Here is a 19,971-nt window from a genome sequence, read left to right on the forward strand (position 1 = left end):
TAAAACTTAATTGACAACTTTTTTAAAGCATATTGATATTAAATTGTATAGCATTAAAAAAGATATAATTGATTAGCAATGAACCATATACATCAATCCATCTATGATCATATGTTAATCAGCAAAAGTGGTCTTTCCTTTTTCTTTTCTTTTAATTAATGGAATCCCAAAGATACCACCATCTTGATATATATATATATTCACAGTTAGCCTTTTTACAAAATGCATGCATGGCATGCGCACTTATATTTTTAATCTTAGCCTGCAATGTCTTTGGACATGTCGAAGGTAAACATTTAATTCAGAAATTTAAATTATAGAGTTAAATGTATAGTTTTATTAATTTATTAAATTAAAAATTATTATATTAACTTATAATTTCAAAATTTTTAAAGGCTGTTTTACCATTTTTATGAGGAGTATTCCATCTATATTTGTAAAATAACTAATCTTAAATTTATCATCTTGAAAGGGTTTGATTTTTTATAGGATTCGACGAGAGGCACTACATCAGAATATAGATTTTGAAAAAAAAATTATGAGAACTCCAATATTCATTACTCGAGCTTAGTTTAATCCATTTTTCAATTTTGTAGCATAATAACTTTATTTTTACCTTTAAGCATATTATGTAATTAAAATTGAAATTACAATATATAATGTTATAATGTAAACATAAAAAAATGTTAAAGTTGTGTATGTTTAAAAATTTAATAAAATAATAATATATTAAATTATTAAATATTAAATTAAAATAGGTTAAAATTTTTTAAAAATAAAAATAAAACGTGTGGACCTAAAATAGGCTTGGGTTCATCAATTCCAAATATAGGTAGGCTTGAGTAAATTTTGAAGCATATATTTTGGCATGGGTCAGACTTGAACAAGCGTAAAGTATAAATTTTATATGCATATGCATGTGAAAATTACGTATTTAAAATATAAATGTTAATTTAAAAATAACATATGATAAAGAACGGAACACATGGTTTAAAAATAATTAATAATAACATATGAAATATTGTAATATCAGAATTGGTGATATAAATGTTATAGATGAAAAACTATTATAAAGGATAAAATAGAACATAAAAATCAATTCTAGAACAAACACTGGTTGCTATAGTGAAATGTTGTGATTTTTTATAAAGAGGGACGATTGTTTATGATATTTACATCTTTGCAATTATTTAAGCCTCTAATTGAGTTGGTGTCAATTAGGAAAATTACGGAAATATTCTTCCGTAGCGTAATTAAATTTTATTTAAATTATAATTTCAATAAATTGTTTAATTTTTATATAAAAATATGTTAATCATATTTTATTAAATGAAAATAATCTCTAATAAATGAAATTATATTTGTAAGTTTTATTTAAAATATAATTTAAATCTCACTAATTAATATTAATATAATAAATTATAGTTCTTTTTAATTTTATTTAAAAAAAAATCAAATATGATCTAAATCTCAAATGCTATTATAGGAGTCTAACAGCTAGATAAATAAAATTTTGATAGATAAATAAAATTATTATAAAAAGGATTAATCATATATAAACCCACTTAGATCACTACACCAAAATAGGCTTTTAGCGGCATTTTTTGTGGCGTTTGGACGACAAACACCGCTAACAATCGCGCATTAGCGGCGCAAAAAATAAAAAGCCGCTAAATATCAGGCATTAGCGACGCTTCTTGCAAAACGCCGTAAAAGAACATCATTAGCGGTGTTTACCATCACGCGCCGCAAAATCTCAAGACCAAAGCGCATCGTTTTGGTCTTGATGTATACTAGAATTAGTGGCGATTATGATAAAACGCCGCTAAAGGAAGTATTAGCGGCGCATTGTCGAAAGCGCCGCAAAAATCTTAACGAAAACGCATCGTTTTGTCTCGCTGTATATTAGCATTAGTGGCGCTTACAAAAACCCGCCGCTAAAGCAAGTATTAGCGGCGCTTACAAAAAGCGCCGCTATATATGTTAACCAAAACGCAGAGTTTGGTCTAGAGGTACATTAGAATTTGTGGCGCTTAAGGGAAAACGCCACTAAAGCATAATATTAGCGGCGTTTTGTGAGAAGCGCCGCAAAATATCTTAACCAAAACGCAGAGTTTGGTATTGAGGTATACTAGAATTAGTGGCGCAAAGGGAACACGCCGCTAAGGCATACTATTAGCGGCGCGTTTGGAGAAGCGCCGCAAAATTTCGTAACCAAAACGCAACGTTTTTGTCTTGATGTATACAGTAATTAGTGGCGCATACTGGAAAACGCCGCTAAAGCATACAAAATATGCTCACCAAAACGTAGAGTTTTGTCTTGAGGTATATTAGAATTAGTGGCGCTTATGGGAGAACGCCGCTAAAGAATACTATTAGCGGCATGTTTTGAGAAGCGCCGCAAAATATATTAACCAAAGCGCAGCTTTTAAGTCTTGATGTATACTGGAATTAGTGGCGTCCACGAGAAATCGCCGCTAAAGCATAGTATTAGCAGCGCTTTTTGAAAAGCGCCGGAAAATATCTTAACCAAAACGCAGAGTTTTGGTCTTAACCATGCATTATATAATGTAGGTTATTATATATTTAGTTTATCGTATTTGGTTTATGGTTTATGGTTTAAAGGTTGGGGTTTAAGGTTTAGAGGTTACGTGTTAAGGGTTTATGATTTTAGGGTTTATGGTTTACAGTTTAGATTAACTAGTGTTTTCTAATTTATATATTAATTAATTTCTTATATAATTGTAAAAGAGAAAATATTAATTTGGATCTTTAAAATTGTGTGAAGATTTGGTTCTTCAAAATCGATATAAGCTATATCCAAAAGGATATCCCCATCTTATCCCATCTCGGTTCAATATTTTTAGTGCTCGGTTCAGTATAATATATATGATTATTAATTTAATATTTTAGTTAGGTCATATTTAGGGCCGGGTTACTATTTTAAGGTTATTGTATTTGATCAGGAGTGTATATATATGATGTAAGAGCTGATCAGATTTAATGTTTAGGGGTCAGGAGCTGGGTTAGACGTTATGGGTTAGGAGTTAGGGATTTATGGTTTAGCCAGGGGTTTAGGCGGGTCGGGTTAGGGTATTAGGTTTAGATCTTACATATGTAAATGGAATAACAAAGCTTGGTGGACACTTGTATGAATTTAGGGTTAGGGTTAGGGTTATAGGGTTAGGGGTTAGAAGTTAACAGTTAGGGACTTAGGGTTTAGATCTTATTTAGTTTTTTAATTTATATTTTAAATATGTTCTTATATTTTTGAACATAAATAAAAATTATTAACCAACCAAATCTGAAATAATTAATAAAACACCACATTAAAGCACAATAAAACAATAATTCTTAAAGAAATAGAATAAAAAAATCAATAAATAGAATAAAAAACAGATTAATTAATTGTATTTAAACTTACATATGTTAATGGAATAGCAATGCTTGGTGGACACTTGTATGGATTTAGGGTTTGAGATTTAAGGTTTAGGGATTTTGGGGTCAGATTAGGGTTTTGGGTTTAGAGTAATTAGTTTTTTTAAAATATATTTTAAAAATTTAATCTAAACCAATTGATGTATTTAATTAATATTAGTTTAAATAGAATTAATAAATAAGTTAAAAAAAGCATTGATATATATATGGATGGATATATATATAGGTATAATTAATTATTTTGGATATATATATATATAGGACCAAATTATAAGAAATGAAATAAAAATACAAACAAAAAAGACAAGAAAACCTAAACTTTATAATTTTATATAATTCTTATAAATATTACTTAAAAAGTTTAGAATTAATTATTTAAAACGTTACCGTTTGGTTTAAGTAAAATAATTATTTTGTGGCGTTTTTAAAAAAAACGCCAGAACTCTGAATTGAAGCTTAATAAAACGGCGCAGTTTTCGATTACAACTTTAACAATTAGCGGCGTTTTTACTAAAAACGCCGCTAATGCTTAAGCAATAGCGGCGTTTGTACAAGAAATGCCGCAAAAGTGACTTAAACTTTTTGCTAAACGATGCGGTTTCTGTCCACGATTTTTAAGTTAGCATTTTCTCTATATTAACTAAACGGCGCCATTTATGTTAATTTTTCGTGGCTTTTGTTTATGAAATGCCGGAAAAGTGACTTGATATATTGGCTAAACGTCGACTTCTAACTTAAGGAAATTAATTTTTAGTGGCGCTTTAAAGGAAAGCGCCAGAAATGTGTATTAAATCTGAGCAAAACGGCTCCGTTTCGGATTAGAACCTTCATTCTTTGTGGCGCTTGTCAAGAAACGCCGCAAATACACAAGCTATAGCGGCGTTTTTTCAATAAACGCCGTGAAAGTGTCTTAAAATTTTTGCTAAACGGCGTCGTCTCTGTACACGCTTTTATACTTAGCATTTTCTCTATATTAATTCAACGGCGCCGTTTCTGTTAATTTTTTGTGGCGTTTTTACACCAACGCCGCAAAACTGACATAAAATCGCCTACACGGCTTCGTTTAGCTTAAGCAAATTAATTATTACTGGCGTTTATTCAGAAAACGCCAGAAATGTGCATTACAACTTAATAAAACGGCGTCATTTCTGTTTTAACTTTAAATTTTAGTGGCGTTTTTGCAAAAAACGCCGCAAATGTTTCTTAAACTTTCGGCGAAACGACGTCATTTCTGTACCGTGTTTTAACTTATAATTTTCTCTATATCTCAGCAGTCAGAAAGACAATACAGAAACAGAATAGAGGAGAAAACGAAAGGGGTAAAAACGATAGAGAAAAAACGAAGGAAAAAAGGGAGAGGAGAACTCAGAAATCATCAGAACCGAAGGATAATGTACGAGTCAATCTTGAGAGGATACTATCAAAGCTGCAGAATTTGTGGTTAAAAGGTAAGCTTTTTTTTCTTTGGAAATAGTGTATCTTGATTTAGGGTTTTGGTTCAGTGTAATTTGGGAATTTGGGGTTTAGGGTCCAAGTTCAATCACCTAGCTTGTACCAGTTTGTTTGGGAATTTGGGAATTTTTGCGTGTCTAGGGTTTGGGAAGAAGTTTCGATCTTGTCTGTTTGTTTTCTAGTTTGTTCTTCTAATTTTTGAAGGGCCCCCAAAAATATTTATACTGTACTTATGTTCATGTTTTGTTCCCCAGGAGTAACACTGCATTTGCACAACTATTAAAGAAAGGAGAACTGAAAATTGTGGATTAACCATTTGTTACTGCTCGTATTTAGGTAAGTTTGCTGATTTGGTCCTTTATCAACATTTGAATGGCTTGGAATTTTTGGTGCATTTCTTACTGCTCGTATTTATAGTACTGCTTTTAATTCGTTATAATTTTTACTTCATTTAACAGAATGTTTAACAGAATGTTTAACAGAATGTTTTACTTCATTTTTTGGTCCTTTATATAAGTTATTCAATTACTTTGTGGTGTCCAGTCAGAGCCTCAATAAATTACTAATTTTCAAATGCAATTGTTTTCATTTTAACCAAGGGATAACAACCTTTATTGGATCCTTGTATGTATATATACATACCGGTTATGCGTTCCACATGATGTATGGTCGTGTATTTATTTGAATATGTTATATAATTTTGTTGAAATATGTTTACAATATTTTTCATTGTTTGAAAATTAGAAGCATTTTGTAAAGAAAAACTATAATTAGAAATGTATATTCAATATTTGATGTGAAATTGTATTTTAGAACTAAATCCAAAATTATTTCTTGTTAAAAGTACTCAAATTTGAAAATAATTGTATCCAAATATATTATATGTCTTTGGTGCTAGACGTAAAAAATTAATTGGTCTAAATTACAAAATCCATTTGGTGCTAATAAAATTTAGACTATTAAGCCTTCACCTTTAAATTTGATTTTTAAAAGTAAAATATATATATATATATATATATATATATATATTTTTGTTTAATAAATTATTTTTTGTTGTGTAGGTGTAATTCCACAATAAATTGGTAATCTAGCACAGTTGAAATATCTTTATTTATCTTATAATTCTCTAATGGTATTATATTACATTTCTTCTCTATATATGCTCGATTACATGATTGTTCTTTTTACTTTTATTTTTTCCTTAAATTAAATTTATGTTCAATTTATACAAATACATTAAATATTTTATACTCCTGCAAATTTGCTTTTGAATCATGTTATTGCATAATTTTTGTTTTTGCTAAGGAGCTTTGCTTTCACAATGCCGACAGAATAAAAGTGTCCTAGGAAAAGCTACAGCGTGTTAGACTTTTTTGTAAAGTATAAAAATAGTGACTAATCTATTTGTTCTATTTTAATCATTCAACTATTAATTATTTTATTTAATCACTAAACTTTTTGAAATTAAATATTTTAGCACGAAATGCGATTGGATCTTCGAATGTTCCGATTACACCTGAGGATCCTACAGAAGTTCAAAGTAAGTTTACATTTAATTTACATGTGTGTTGACTTATAATTGATTTATTTCTCAAATTCTTATATTATAATATACCATTTGTAGCTGAAAATGGTGGGACGCGCAGAGGTCGAGGACGTACGCTACTTAGAGAGTTGTACGAGTTAGATCCAGTCGAGCGTGTCAAAGTTGGACAAAACAGTTTTGGTCAGCCTGTTGGATCAGAAGCTTGACTTTTAGCAGGATACATGGGCATTTTAGCATGAAATGCGAATATGTTACCTATCAACTACGAGTCATGGCATCAAATGCCCGATAGCAACAAAAACCAAGCCCTCGATAATATTAAGGTAACAAAATGTTAATGTCATTTGTAATGCTTGGGAAATAGTTTCATTTATATTTACTTTATTGACTTGTGTTTTTTGTAGGCGAGGTTTGCTTTAGAGGTCCCGGATGCTTATGTAAAGAATGCATTGGGAAAAAGATGGAGAGACGATAAAAGTACTTTGAAGAAAAATTATTATAAGACAAAAACAACCCTCGATGAGAAATTGCAAAATGTCCCGCTGGGTATGTTGAGGTACCAATGGGAAGATGCGATTAGATTTTGGCATTCGAAGAAAGGCGAGGTATGACGTACTTCCAAACAATTGTAATTATTTTGGTTTATAGTATTTACTATTTACGTACTAAAAATTTCATAACGTAGGATCGTGAACAAGTTGGAAAAAGCAGCAGGCAGAAACAAAAATTCACTCACACAGCCGGGTCGAGAAGTTTTGCATGTGTAACTGAGGCGGAGGTATTTTTAATTTTTTAATATTGTCAAATATATATAACTGTCCATTAAATAATATTTTTACTACAATATTGTAGGAACTGTCGTTCGGTCAAAAAGTTGGACGCTTTCAACTTTTTGAAATTACACATAGGAAGAAAGATGGATCTCCCATGACTCCTGAAGCTGGTGAAATAATGGTACGTTTACTTAATACGATTTGACTTGTTTTAGTTGTTTATAGTGTTTATTTTCTAATGGTTTAATTCATTGCTTGTAATGCGACTATTGCTATGTTGCATCTGTTTTTTAATATATATTGCGTTCCTAACTATGTGATTTATTTATTAGGAAAAACTAAAGGATAAAAAGGTCGAGTACGAAGTGATTGCTTCTAGTGATAGTTCTGTTCATCTTGAAGACATTGATAACCGGATTATTACTGAAGTTTTGGGTCCTGAAAGGTATGGTCGGGTTCGATTTCAAGGATCTTTTGTTAGCCCAACCCAATATTTTGGATCCAGCTTGCAGCAATACATGGCTTCGGGGAGTCAGGCTCAAGCTGAAGTTCAGAGGTTAAAAGACCAGATGACTCAGATGCAAGCGACCACAGCTAAGGTTCAAAGGAAATATGAAGAACTCCAGCGACAACTTAAAGCAGAGGTGGCAGCGAGGGAAGCAGAGGCTGCAGCGAGAGAAGCAGAGGTTCAAAAGAAATATGAAGAACTCCAGCTACGACTTAAAGCTGATGCGGCATCGAGAGAAGCGAAAGAGAAGCGAAAGAAAATCTGACGAACTCAAGCAGACTTGAGTATGATGAAGATGTTTCAGTCGCAACTTCCGCCGTCATAGTGTATTGCATAAATATTTTTATCATTTTAACTTTTAACATTTTTGCAAAAATAATATGAATTCACTTTTATTTATTGATATTAATATTATTTTATTCGTTTAATTTGAAATATTATATAAATTTATTGCTTTTGGCTGGTTTAGATGTGGTACCTTTTGATTTGTTGCTACAAGAGGACTGAAAAAATGAAAATTTTAATATAAAAAAACCCAAAAATAGTGATGTTTTTGTACAAAAGCGCCGCGAAAGATTATGATCTCTAGCGGCATTTTTATACAAAGCGCCGTTAAATAACATGTTCTTTCGCGGCACTTAATAAAAAACGCCACTGAAGATCATGTTCTTCAGCGGCGCTTAGAAAAAACGCCGCTAAAGACCATGTTCTTTAGCGGCGTTTTTGTTTGTAAACGCTGCAAACGTTTGCGACGATTTCGTTAGCGGCCTTTTTTGTGGCGCTTCCACAAGCGCCGCAAATACCTTTAGTGGCGTTATAAAGCGCCGCTAAAGGCCTAAAAAAACGCCGCTAAAGACCTGTTTTGGTGTAGTGGATCTATGTTAATCTATAAATACCTTACCTGCAATCCATAAACACTTTACATACGTGATACATATATATATTTTTAGTAATCTCATTATAGGTTGTGATCATATATGTTCTTTTTGACATAATGCTTAGAATTACCCATAGCCCATAACCCACCTCATAAATAGAAGGATAATGCATTTCAACGCATTTAAACATTTATCCTCCTGACAACAATGCCCATACCAATCGAACTAAAACTCAAACGGTTACGTAATACGTAAGAGGGAAATGTTTCCTAGACTCCCATGTGGATGACCTTAAATAGGATCAGTAAATATTTTATTTATTTATACGTGTAGGAAGTGGAGATCTTAATTATACTTTAATCATTGATAATCAAAATCAATAAAAGAAAGGTGTTAAGAGTACAATGACCATAAGATGATGGAAATATTAAATGAAATTTCAAGCAATTAAATTAAAAGGTCTAATTACCAATTTTAATTTTAAAATCTTTAAAGTTAGTCTCTGAATTCTAAATATTTGTCATAATTTAATCATTAAACTCTACAAGTTAGGTCAATTGTTAGTAAATACATCAACTTCTTTTTGCATAAAGATAAATTTAGTCAAATTGTTTATCTTTTAACAAAAAATTGACCGAATTGTTAAAAATTTAATGACAATAAAGTGGAATTTTACGTATACTTCACTGCTAACATGAATAAATTTTCTAAAATTGTTATGAAGCCTTTTGAAATTTGTTTATTTTTATTTTTTGAAATTTTATGAATTATATGTGGACTACTACGCTAGTGGCTACATCAATGCCGTTAAATTTTAACAGCTCGGTCAATTTTTCTATTCAAAAGCTAGCAATTTGACTAAAATTTAAAGGTTAAGGGCGAAAATCACAAAATAAGTAATCATTAGGTGCTAAATTTATCATTATGCTTTTTTTATACAATATTTGGAGTAGGAAATGGAATAATACGATTCAAATCCATGTCAAACAGGTGTCTAATAAGAGATTTAACCACCACTTCATACGCATGAACTTAAATTATTGTTTTGCTTATTTGTTGCATATAAACAACTGAACTATTAACTTTTGTTGATTTGGTGCATATAAATTGTTGAACTGTTTATTTCCAAGTTATCGATTTAACATCAAGGTTTAATAAGTTTATCGTAACTTTTTTAAAAAAAAAATTACCCGAATAAATTAATTTTTAATTTTTATAAAGTACGAGAGTGATAAAAAACAAAAGAGTAACCTCTCATTTTTATTTATAATAAAACTGAATTAAAAATTAAAGTAGTGATTGATATTTCTTAGATAATTATGGTTGCAATAGTCACTTTCTCTGTCTTTCATCAATCGAATTTTCCTTTATTTTTCTCCATTCATTATGATAAGAGAGGTCCATCTAAAGCGTGTAAATCCGTGGACCAAACCATATACATTATCATCCACAGTTGCAGGACCTCCCAAACTTCTGCATATTATATGTATATATATACTCGATTCGAGTTTGTTTTTTTTTAAATTACAGCTATACGAAAGATAATTTATAACTAATTATATATTTATGTATTATTAAACAAATCAAAAGAGACTTTAGCTTCAAACTTCAAAATTTCCAAAGTCTCTTTGTCAATAAATCAAGGCTCAACAGTGTATGGTGTTCTTATGCATATATGTTGAAGGAGGTTTTGTCTATTGAAAGAAGTTTATGAAGTGGTATTTACAGGGAGTTGATAAATCCTTCATCGAGTCAGTATTATTCTTGGAGAGAGGTTTTGTCTTTTGACTTTGTCGAGATTCAAGTGCTTGAAGAGGTAGTGGGTTCACAAAGTCGGAACACTTCATTGGGTGCCTGAAAAGATAAACCATGCGCATTGCACGTGATCAGAATGACTTGCCCAAAAATGGCTTATAAGCTCTAAAGCATGGGTTCAAGTCCAACCATGTGCAACACTTATGGTTCGCCTTCTCAGGCACCCAATGAGACGCTCTCTCTTTGTTAACTTGTAGCTTGTTTAGGCATTTGAGTCTCGATAGAGCCAGAGACGCCCCGCTTGAAGACATTATTAATCCGTTGAAGGACTGGCAGATGAGACTTTCCAAACTTCATCCAATGAAGTCAATCTCTCCTAAATAATATATATACATGAATTAATATTTGATAAATCATCATTAAATAGAACAAAAAATTATAAATTTATGAATAGATACTAATAATTTTATTTAAACATAATTAAATATTAATTATAACTATTATATATTAATATTGAATTTAAAGTTTAAACTCTCGAGTTTAGAATTTAAAATAGGGTTTACATCCCAACTTAAAATCTAAGATTTTCACCTGTCGTGTGTATATATATATATGTATGTACACGAATGTTTGGATACATGAGTGGAGCACTATCTGTGTGAAAATTGGTAAATTGTATGGGATTTCATGTGTGATGCTGGTTTGATCTGACTGCTTTCCCCATGGGCCATGACGATGATGATGATGATGAATTTGCTTCTTTAGCTATTGTCTACGCATGATTCTGTTGGCAGACCATGCAAGAAATGAAAGGAAAAACACATACATGAAGGCAAATGCTTAATCATTGCACTGACATGGGACTCTCATAGCTAAGCATATTACTTTCATATGGCATACACCATCTTTCATATGGCACACACCATGAATGATTATTTCCTGCATATACTCAAGTGGCTAAGTCCCCCCACAACGGCAACAACCCGCATGGGTCAACCTTGTTTCATTATTTTATGCCCCCAATATCTCATATTCTCTTTTCCTCTCTTTCTCCAAGGGCAAGGGAGACTAGTTATGAAAGTTGACTTTCTTGCATGATTTAATTACGTTTGGTTTGTAAACATAATAGCACGGTCGGAATACCTATTCAAACATATCACTATTCATTCAAATTCGAAAGTTTACTCGAAATTTAAAGAGTTTAAATAAAAATATTAAATTAAAAAATAAATTCAGATAAAAAATTTAGGTTCGTTTAAAATATAGTCAAATTCATACTTGAATATTCAAAGTGTAAGTCTAACTGGACTCAAATTTTTTTTTTTTTTGACAATTAATGTATCCTTTATGCTCATTTTACAATCCATAAAGACTAATCTTTTCGAGACTTGTAGATCCCCTCCCAACAATGTCATCGACTCATTTTTAAGTTTATATAATATATGTTCTCATTTATTTTTTAATATTATGTATTTTATAACATAAGAAAAATTAAATATAATATAATATAATGTAATGTAAATATTAAAAGTATATTAATTTGTTTATGTTTAAAAATATAATAAAAATACATAATGATAGTCAAACATATATAATTAATAAATATTAAATAAAAATATTGGATGGGCCTAAGTAGAATTGAGTCAGCCATTTACAAATATGGGTGGGTTTGGGTAAAATTTGAGATCCTTATTTCAGGTCGGATAAGACTTGAGAAACTATATATGGTATTGATACCATGCATAGGTACAACTTCACCCAACCCATAAATATTTCTACAAGCGAAGGCCTTGGCCCTTAAAATAGTAAATTTATATTTTAATCCCTACAATGATTATAAAATTGTAAGTTAATATAAGGGTGAAATAGTTATTTTTAATCAAAAGTTTACTCATCAAAAGTGTTTTAGGCTTAGTAAATTGAGTTTGCTATTGTAGCACGTTTTCTTTCTTCCCCTATCTTCTTCTTTTCTTTTCTTTTTGTCTTTTTATCACATTTGATCTTTGTGGTGTGGTATTGCATGTTGTTGTGATAGAAGATAATCAACATAATGACTTATTTAGCCTCTAACTTTACCAAAAAAAAATCATTTTAGCTCTCCATTTATTTATTTATTTATTTTGCATTTTTAGCCCTTAAACTTGCAGTTTTTGTCAAATCACCTCAAAATGAACAGAAAATTTAATGTTTTTAACTTTGCTGGTGTGGTATACACATGGATTTCCATGTTGATGACAAGTTTGTTAGAAAAAAAATCCATTTTGAAAATGGTTTTCTAGCACAATGGAAAATAAAAATTTTGAAAATCGAGCAGGTTTGTGATATTTATAACAATAAAATCTTTACCGAAATCACAATTGTGTTTTCAGTTAGATGGATCCTTGTCATTCTTAGCTTTCAACTGAACGACCTTCTCTGCTATTCTCGTACCACGAACTACTTCGACTATAAACTCGAACAATATGAATCAAACACAGAACCAGGAATAGTTTTCTTTACTTTTAGTGTGAAAACAAAATCTCTCTCAATAGAAACCGGTAGAATTGTTATTCCAAAAATTAAAATTAAAACTTAGAGAATAAACTTTCATTATTTTCAAACAAAATAATTGATCTGCCAAAATTCGGTGTAGCAGATTAAACTAGTTTCTGCATTTAAGGAGCTTGAATATAAGTATTTTGTTATGTTCTAGTTAAGTTTTCATAGTTTTATTTATATTTAATAAAATGTACAAATTGAGTTTTTTATTGACCTTAGGGGCCGAATGAGGCCTAAGGGTGAGCTAACGTATTTTGTGAGTGTGCAGGAGACCATTAGAAGGCGTACTAAACGAATATTGGTCGCTATGTCGCAACACGGATGACTCGATGTCACAACATAGGGAACATAATGAAGAAAACTCAAGTCTGCCTTCAATGTCGTGACACAAACTTAGGGTGTCACGATATACCATTGATGATGGTTGCAGAGGAGTATACTAGTTGCTATGTCGCAACATATGTCCTGGTGTGTTACGACATCGAATCTATGACAAAAACTAAACACGAAGCAGGGGGCGTTTTGGTCTGGACAATCAAACTTTAAAGCTTGAGAACGTCAGCTAACCTAGGGTTAATGACGACGACCACTTGAAAGCTATAAAGAAGCTCATTTGTCACCTGTTAGAGACATCATTCATTTAGCTTAGATTATCTATGTAAAATTTAGGTTAGTATTTTCTTTCATTCTTAGGTATTAGTTTTCTTTAGTTGTTCTTGTCGATTTCAAGATATCTGAATTGTGGAATCATTCAACTTTATGGGTTAGCGCTCAATTTCAATACAATCAGACTCTTTCATTTATTCTATCTTGTCGATTTAATTAGCATGCTTTCTATTTACATCGATTATATATTGTTTATGAACGCCATGAGGAACTAATCCTTCTATGGGGGATTAGTGAGTGAAGGTAAGATCTGTTAACTGTTTTGTAGAGTTACTCAACAGATCAACTGTTTGGGAAAGGGAGAGCATGAAACAAACCTTAGGCCTGACAACCCCAAGAAGTCATTAAGGTGGGAATTAACCCAAAATTGGTATTACCCATCTGTGAATACCATAACCCCAAACCAGTCTGGACTATAAGGTCAGAAAATAAGTAGTTCTTACTAACTCGTTATGTTAGTGGAAAATCGGAAGATCCTGCTAGGGTAGTGACTAGTAGATTGACGAGGAAACCCGAAACGACAGTAGATAGAGATTACCGAAGTAAAATAATCACCCATAATTAGATTAGATTTATTTTTCCTTTTTAATCTCTTGAATTTTATCTTTTATTTTGTCTTTATTACTATTATTATAAAAACCCCAAAAATCATTTATTTTATATTCTTCATACGATAACTAAATTAAAAGTACTAATTAGATCATTTAGTTTTTATGTTAAAATTGATCTAGCTCTTGCCTCCCTTGGGTATGATCCTCCGAGTACTCACCCACTTTATTGTAAAACTATATTACAACTAGACCCGTATACTTGCAAATACCGCATTGTCTTTCTATATTTTTATTGCAGTATTCACACTTTGGATGTTAGTACTTCCGGAGGTGGTCAATAATCATATCTCAAAGTTTTGTATTTAGCCCTATAGGTGTCATCTATTGATAGGGAGAAAAGGTGAAACCATTGTTGAATTCTAGAAGTCTATTTTAATAGACGAACTCCTATTCTAACTAGGATTAGGAGGGGCAGCAACCCTAATTAAATAAACTAAGATTTGTAGTCTCTATCATTAACCATGAGGGGCTTTTGGGCCTTTCCCGTATCGGGTCTAATTATAAGTACTTCCTAGACTTTTAACCTAATATTTTATAATTCAATCTAACCAAATACTTGTTTTTCTATTTCCCAAAATAAACATATTAAATTAATTTAAATAAATTAAATTAAAATTCCAATTAAATAATTTCTCAACCCAATTCTAATTAAAATCATGACGATTTTACTGTAAAAGAATCTATGAGAAAATATATTTAATATTTCTACATTCAACAAATTCATTGTAACGCCCTCGACCCAACTTGATCTACCGGATCTGAATCTCGAGTGTTACATCCTTCTTGCAGATGTAACTGAAAATTTATTTTTCTTATTCATGTAAACGTCTCTCTATGAGAGTAACAAAATCTCTTACTAGTGCATATTATATGGTTATGTTTATACTGCGCCTATATACAAGCTACTATCTATGGCTACTGTAGAGCTTTTTGTCGAAATACAATGTATAATTATCATTTCAAATCAATAAAATATCAGACTTTCCTACTTTCTCTCTTAGTCTACTGTGTACATCTTAGAGTACTACTTATTTATTTAGATAAAGACTTTAGCTATAAACGTATTGAATTTCTACTCAAATGACTTATGCATAGACTTTGACACATCACTTGATTTCCACTGTATGCATATCAGCCCAGCGCATCTCTTCCTTAGCGTAGCTCTGAAATCGTCTCTCGACGTACATTCCCTTACAGACTTGACACATAAAATTTAGTAAGTTCGTAATAACTTAGAGAGCTAAACCTTAGAATACTTTTTTCAATCATTCTATGTTGCATATGTTGTTTCATGCATCATTGGAGTTTTTCTTAACCTTTTTTCCTGCTTGGCTAGTACAATACTAAGGTTACCATATTTCTTTCTTTTTTCGGAACTATCTTTCATTCTCTTGTGCGTACTATACTTAACATCTCTTTACATTTTTTTATCCTTTCTTAACTCTTATCTTTACATAATCCTTAACTTCTTCATTTACCTTGTTATCAGACTTAATAACTTATTCCATACTCACTAGGCTCATCATTATCTTCCGACAGGATAGACTAAGCCCAATACTTATCTCAGAATTTGCTCACATCTTCTTTACTTCAGAGTACTCTCTATTCTTACTCTTAACTCATATATTTACCTCGCTATGTATTTTGGCGCATGTAATGAGAAATATGCGCAAGTGTACACAGTTATTCAAGTAATAAGTAAGTAAAATGAGTTATCGTCTCTACAGGGACTGTATAAGCTTAATCAATTAATTGCAAAATTATAAATTTACAGTTTGATTTAAAAACTCAATAATTTGGATGGTGATGATTAAACTAAGTAAAATTAATTAGATGTAAAAATTGATCCCTATGCAATTCTAATCTAGATGTAATTTACCTAAATGTATGAATGAATGGCTTTAGCAACAAAAACAACCAACTTTAAATGGGCTAGGATAATTATATTAATCAATTCAATTTACTTTATCATGCTTAAAAATGTTTGAAAATACTTCCACGGTAACTTGATCTTTCATGAGTTTGAAAACCAAATTAAGTCCTTTTCGAGTCTTGTGCTTAGTTAAATATGCATTTTAATGATCATATTAACTAAGGGTTTCTTAGCATTTACATAAGGCCATAGGGAGATTTATATTTGCAACAGTTTAATTACATAAACCTAAAAACTATGCAAGACAATAAAGCTAACTAAAGATATTACGAACCTCAACTCAATCTAGTTTAAGGATCTAATTTGAGCATTACACTTTTCAATTATGTGTCTACTAATCTTCGTCTATGTAACACCCCTAACCCGGCCTATACGTTATGACCGAATCTGGGAGTGTTATAAATAAGGGTTTAAAATTATATCTTTTAAGTTAAAACGTATCGTTTTATTAGTTTACCAATCGGAGTCTTAATATTCAGAAAAAACTTGTGTTTATAATCTTATTTGAAACCATTTAAAGTAATCAAGAATTTGCAGCGGAAGTTTGAAAATCGTTTTATTCGAAACCAAGCTCTTGTTTCCAAAAACCATTTGCTAAAACCATTTGTTTGCGTAAAGTGTTTTTGTCCACGTTGCAAAAAAGAAAGCAAAACAAAATCCAAAAGTTAAAACCATACAGTCTAGAGAGTCCCAAAAGTTACAAACTCTCAAGAAAAACCAAATTTTAAAATAAAATCGTTATTACTAAATAAAAATAGTTCTCTGTCAAATGGTCACCGCTGAGCCTTCGAATCACCAACCAGCCTAAGTCTGTAGATTACTTGAACAGTACAGACAAACAGATGTAAGTTTTCGTAAACTCAATGTGTAACCCAACAAAGATAGTCATGCAATATTCACAGAATCTTAAATGCAAATAGAAATAGAATCAGACCTAAGTCCTTAATAGATAAAGATATCAGAATCAGATGTACAGAACAAATATACAGAATTCTACACCCATCCTCTGCACACTATCTCCGACCATCCCATCACACTATGTGGGGTTAAAAACACCCACCCATCCCTACACAAAATATTGTGTCGATGCGACACATAACAGAATAATATGCAGCTAAGCTGCCAGATAATAGGCGAAAGATCGCCGTACAGATCACTTCCTACACATATGCAAATCCCCCCAAACACAGATACAAAATACATATACAAAAATAACAGATTTAACATGTTTATCACGTTCGTATACAAATAACATACTTAAACAATACAGTCAAACATACATATCAGTATCCTACTCAGATCAGGTTAACAGAATATCAAATCACATGAAATAGAGTTTTGTTAGCCCTTACCGACCCTACGATAGGTCCACAGTCGATCGGAATGACCCGTGCGACACTAGAGAAAATTTTAGAATTTTGGTTCCACACGCCCAAATTGCCCACACATTCGCCTTCACATGGCCGTGTCTCGCACACAGCCACACTTACGACAGTCACATAGTCGTGTCTCACACACAGCCAGGCACACGGCCGGGGCATACGCTCGTATGGCGTCGACAGTGCCTTTTTTCAGCTTTCACCAAACTTTGACTTTTTGTGTTTAGGGTACACACCTGGTTCATTTTCGGAGCAAATGCAATCCCGAGACCACCAGAACCTATAATTTGGTTAAGGATACCAAGTCAAAAATCGAAATAGTCAAAGAACTAAAAAATTCCAATACCGAAGTGCTCGCCTTAGATGAAATGATGCTCCTCAATACCTAACTTGTTGAAAGATTAAATGCTTCTTGAGATCCCCCTAAGTCGTTCAAACAAAACTAACAATTAATCTCATATTCGAGTAATTACAAACGTACTTTTCACAATAAAACTTATGAGACAAACAATAAGATTAACAGAATAAAACGCTATTTACATAATACCCAACAGCAGATCAATTTCCCCCTCCACAATTCGTTTGAACAGAGCAAGAATAAAAAAACCCCAACCAAAAAAAAAGAAAGGGGCGAAAAATAGATGGAGAATAAAAGAAGAAAGTAAACTTGAAAGTTTGGAAAAACGTCAAAATTGAACAGAAATTTCGGCAAGAGAGAGAAAACAAAATAAAAAAATAAAATCAAAAAATTTGACTAACATCCTACTAAATCTCAACCCCCATTATCCCACTAACTGTCAACTACCTCAGAATTCTAACTCCACCCAAACAGTCTCAGACAACCGGAGTAAAAATTATCACCCATGCTCACGCAGGGATTTGAACACACAACCTCTAGCAAGCTAACTCCTTACCACTCGAACCAGCAGGCTCATTCTAATATGATTTTAAAAACAATATTACATAAGCCTACCCAGCAAGGATAAGGCTAGGATAAAAATAACAGAATTTGCCAAAAGTAGGACTTAAACCCAAGACCTCTCACACATACCCAAAACACTTAGTCACTGAAGGAGATACACATTTATGTCAGAATTTATAGAAACAGAAATAAATCATTCAGGGCATTACAACTCTACCCCCTAAAAGAAATTTTGGCCTCGAAATTTACCTGACCTAAACAGATGAGGATACTGCTAACGCATCGAGTCCTCAGGTTCCCACGTGGCCTCCTCAATGCCATGATTCCACCACAGAACCTTAACTAATGGAATGGGCTTCCTCATTAGAATCTTAACATCTCGATCCAAAATCTGAACCGGCTCCTCTTCAAATATTAAGTCCGGTCTAACCTCGATCTCCTCAACAGAGACAACGTGAGATGAATCAGATTGATACCGCCTCAACATCGAGACGTGAAACACATTATGGATACGGTCTAACTCTAGAGGTAACTCTAACTGGTAAGCAACCGGTCACATGTGCTTCAAAATCTGATACGGCCCAATGAACCTAGGGCTTAACTTGCCCTTACAATCGAACTGTAAAACTTTCTTCCACGACAATACCTTAAGGAATACGAAATCACCCACAAAGTACTCGATATCCTTCATTTTTAAATCCGTGTAAGGCTTCTGTCTATTAGAAGTCGCCTTCAGACGATCCCAAATTAGTCTAACATTAGCTTCAGTTTCAGAAACCAACTCAGGACCCAAAACCCGTCGTTCACCCAACTCAGTCCAACATAGTGGAGTATGACACTTATGACCATACAAAGCCTCGTAAGGTGCCATCTGGATACTAGACTGGAAACTATTATTGTAGGCAAACTCAGCTAATGGCAAAAAATCCTCTTAACTACCCCGAAAATCAATCACACAACTCAGAAGCATATCCTCCAGTATCTAAATCACCCTCTCAGATTAACCATCGATCTGAAGATGAAACGCAGTACTGAAGTCTAATCTCAAACCCAGAGCCTCATATAGTTTCTTCCAGAACCGAGAAGTGAAGTGAGGATCCCTATCAGAGATTATTGAAATCGGAACCTCGTGCAGTCTTACAATCTCAGAAATGTAGAGCTTCGCTAACTTTTGTAGATAGTAGTTCATCCGAACTGGAATAAAATGGGCAGACTTGGTCAATCGATCCACGATGACCCAAACAGAATCATTCTTAATGGGTATCAAAGGCAACCCGCTGACGAATTCCATCGTCCCAGGTTTCTATTTCCATAAGGGAATCTTCACAGGTTGGAGAAAACCTAAAGGCAACTGGTGCTCAGCCTTAACTTGCTGGCACGTCAAACAACCAGATGTACTGCCACTCTCAACCTGATGAAACCGCAAACCTAGAGACTCATCCCCTAATTACTTTTCTTTAATCTACCCAATCCAAGTCGGCTTAACTTGTAACTCGGCTAATAAACCCCGATTATCAAACAAATTTTGACGAGTGAACATCGCCATCAAATCAATCATCGCTATATGACTAA

The 19,971-nt window shown here is 32.4% G+C and overlaps 1 protein-coding gene across 1 annotated transcript; it reads right to left on the reverse strand.

The window, feature by feature from the left end:
* Positions 1-18,673: 18,673 nt before the first annotated feature.
* LOC128036111 (uncharacterized) lies at positions 18,674-19,690 on the reverse strand. Its single transcript, XM_052626985.1, has 3 exons — positions 19,405-19,690; positions 19,046-19,161; positions 18,674-18,937 (listed from the first exon to the last, which is right to left on the reverse strand). Exons 1-3 carry the CDS (start codon positions 19,688-19,690, stop codon positions 18,674-18,676), a joined length of 666 nt encoding a protein of 221 aa, XP_052482945.1.
* Positions 19,691-19,971: the final 281 nt, after the last annotated feature.

This window comes from Gossypium raimondii, chromosome 13, assembly GCF_025698545.1.
Source record: "Gossypium raimondii isolate GPD5lz chromosome 13, ASM2569854v1, whole genome shotgun sequence".
Classification (NCBI taxonomy): Eukaryota; Viridiplantae; Streptophyta; class Magnoliopsida; order Malvales; family Malvaceae; genus Gossypium; species Gossypium raimondii.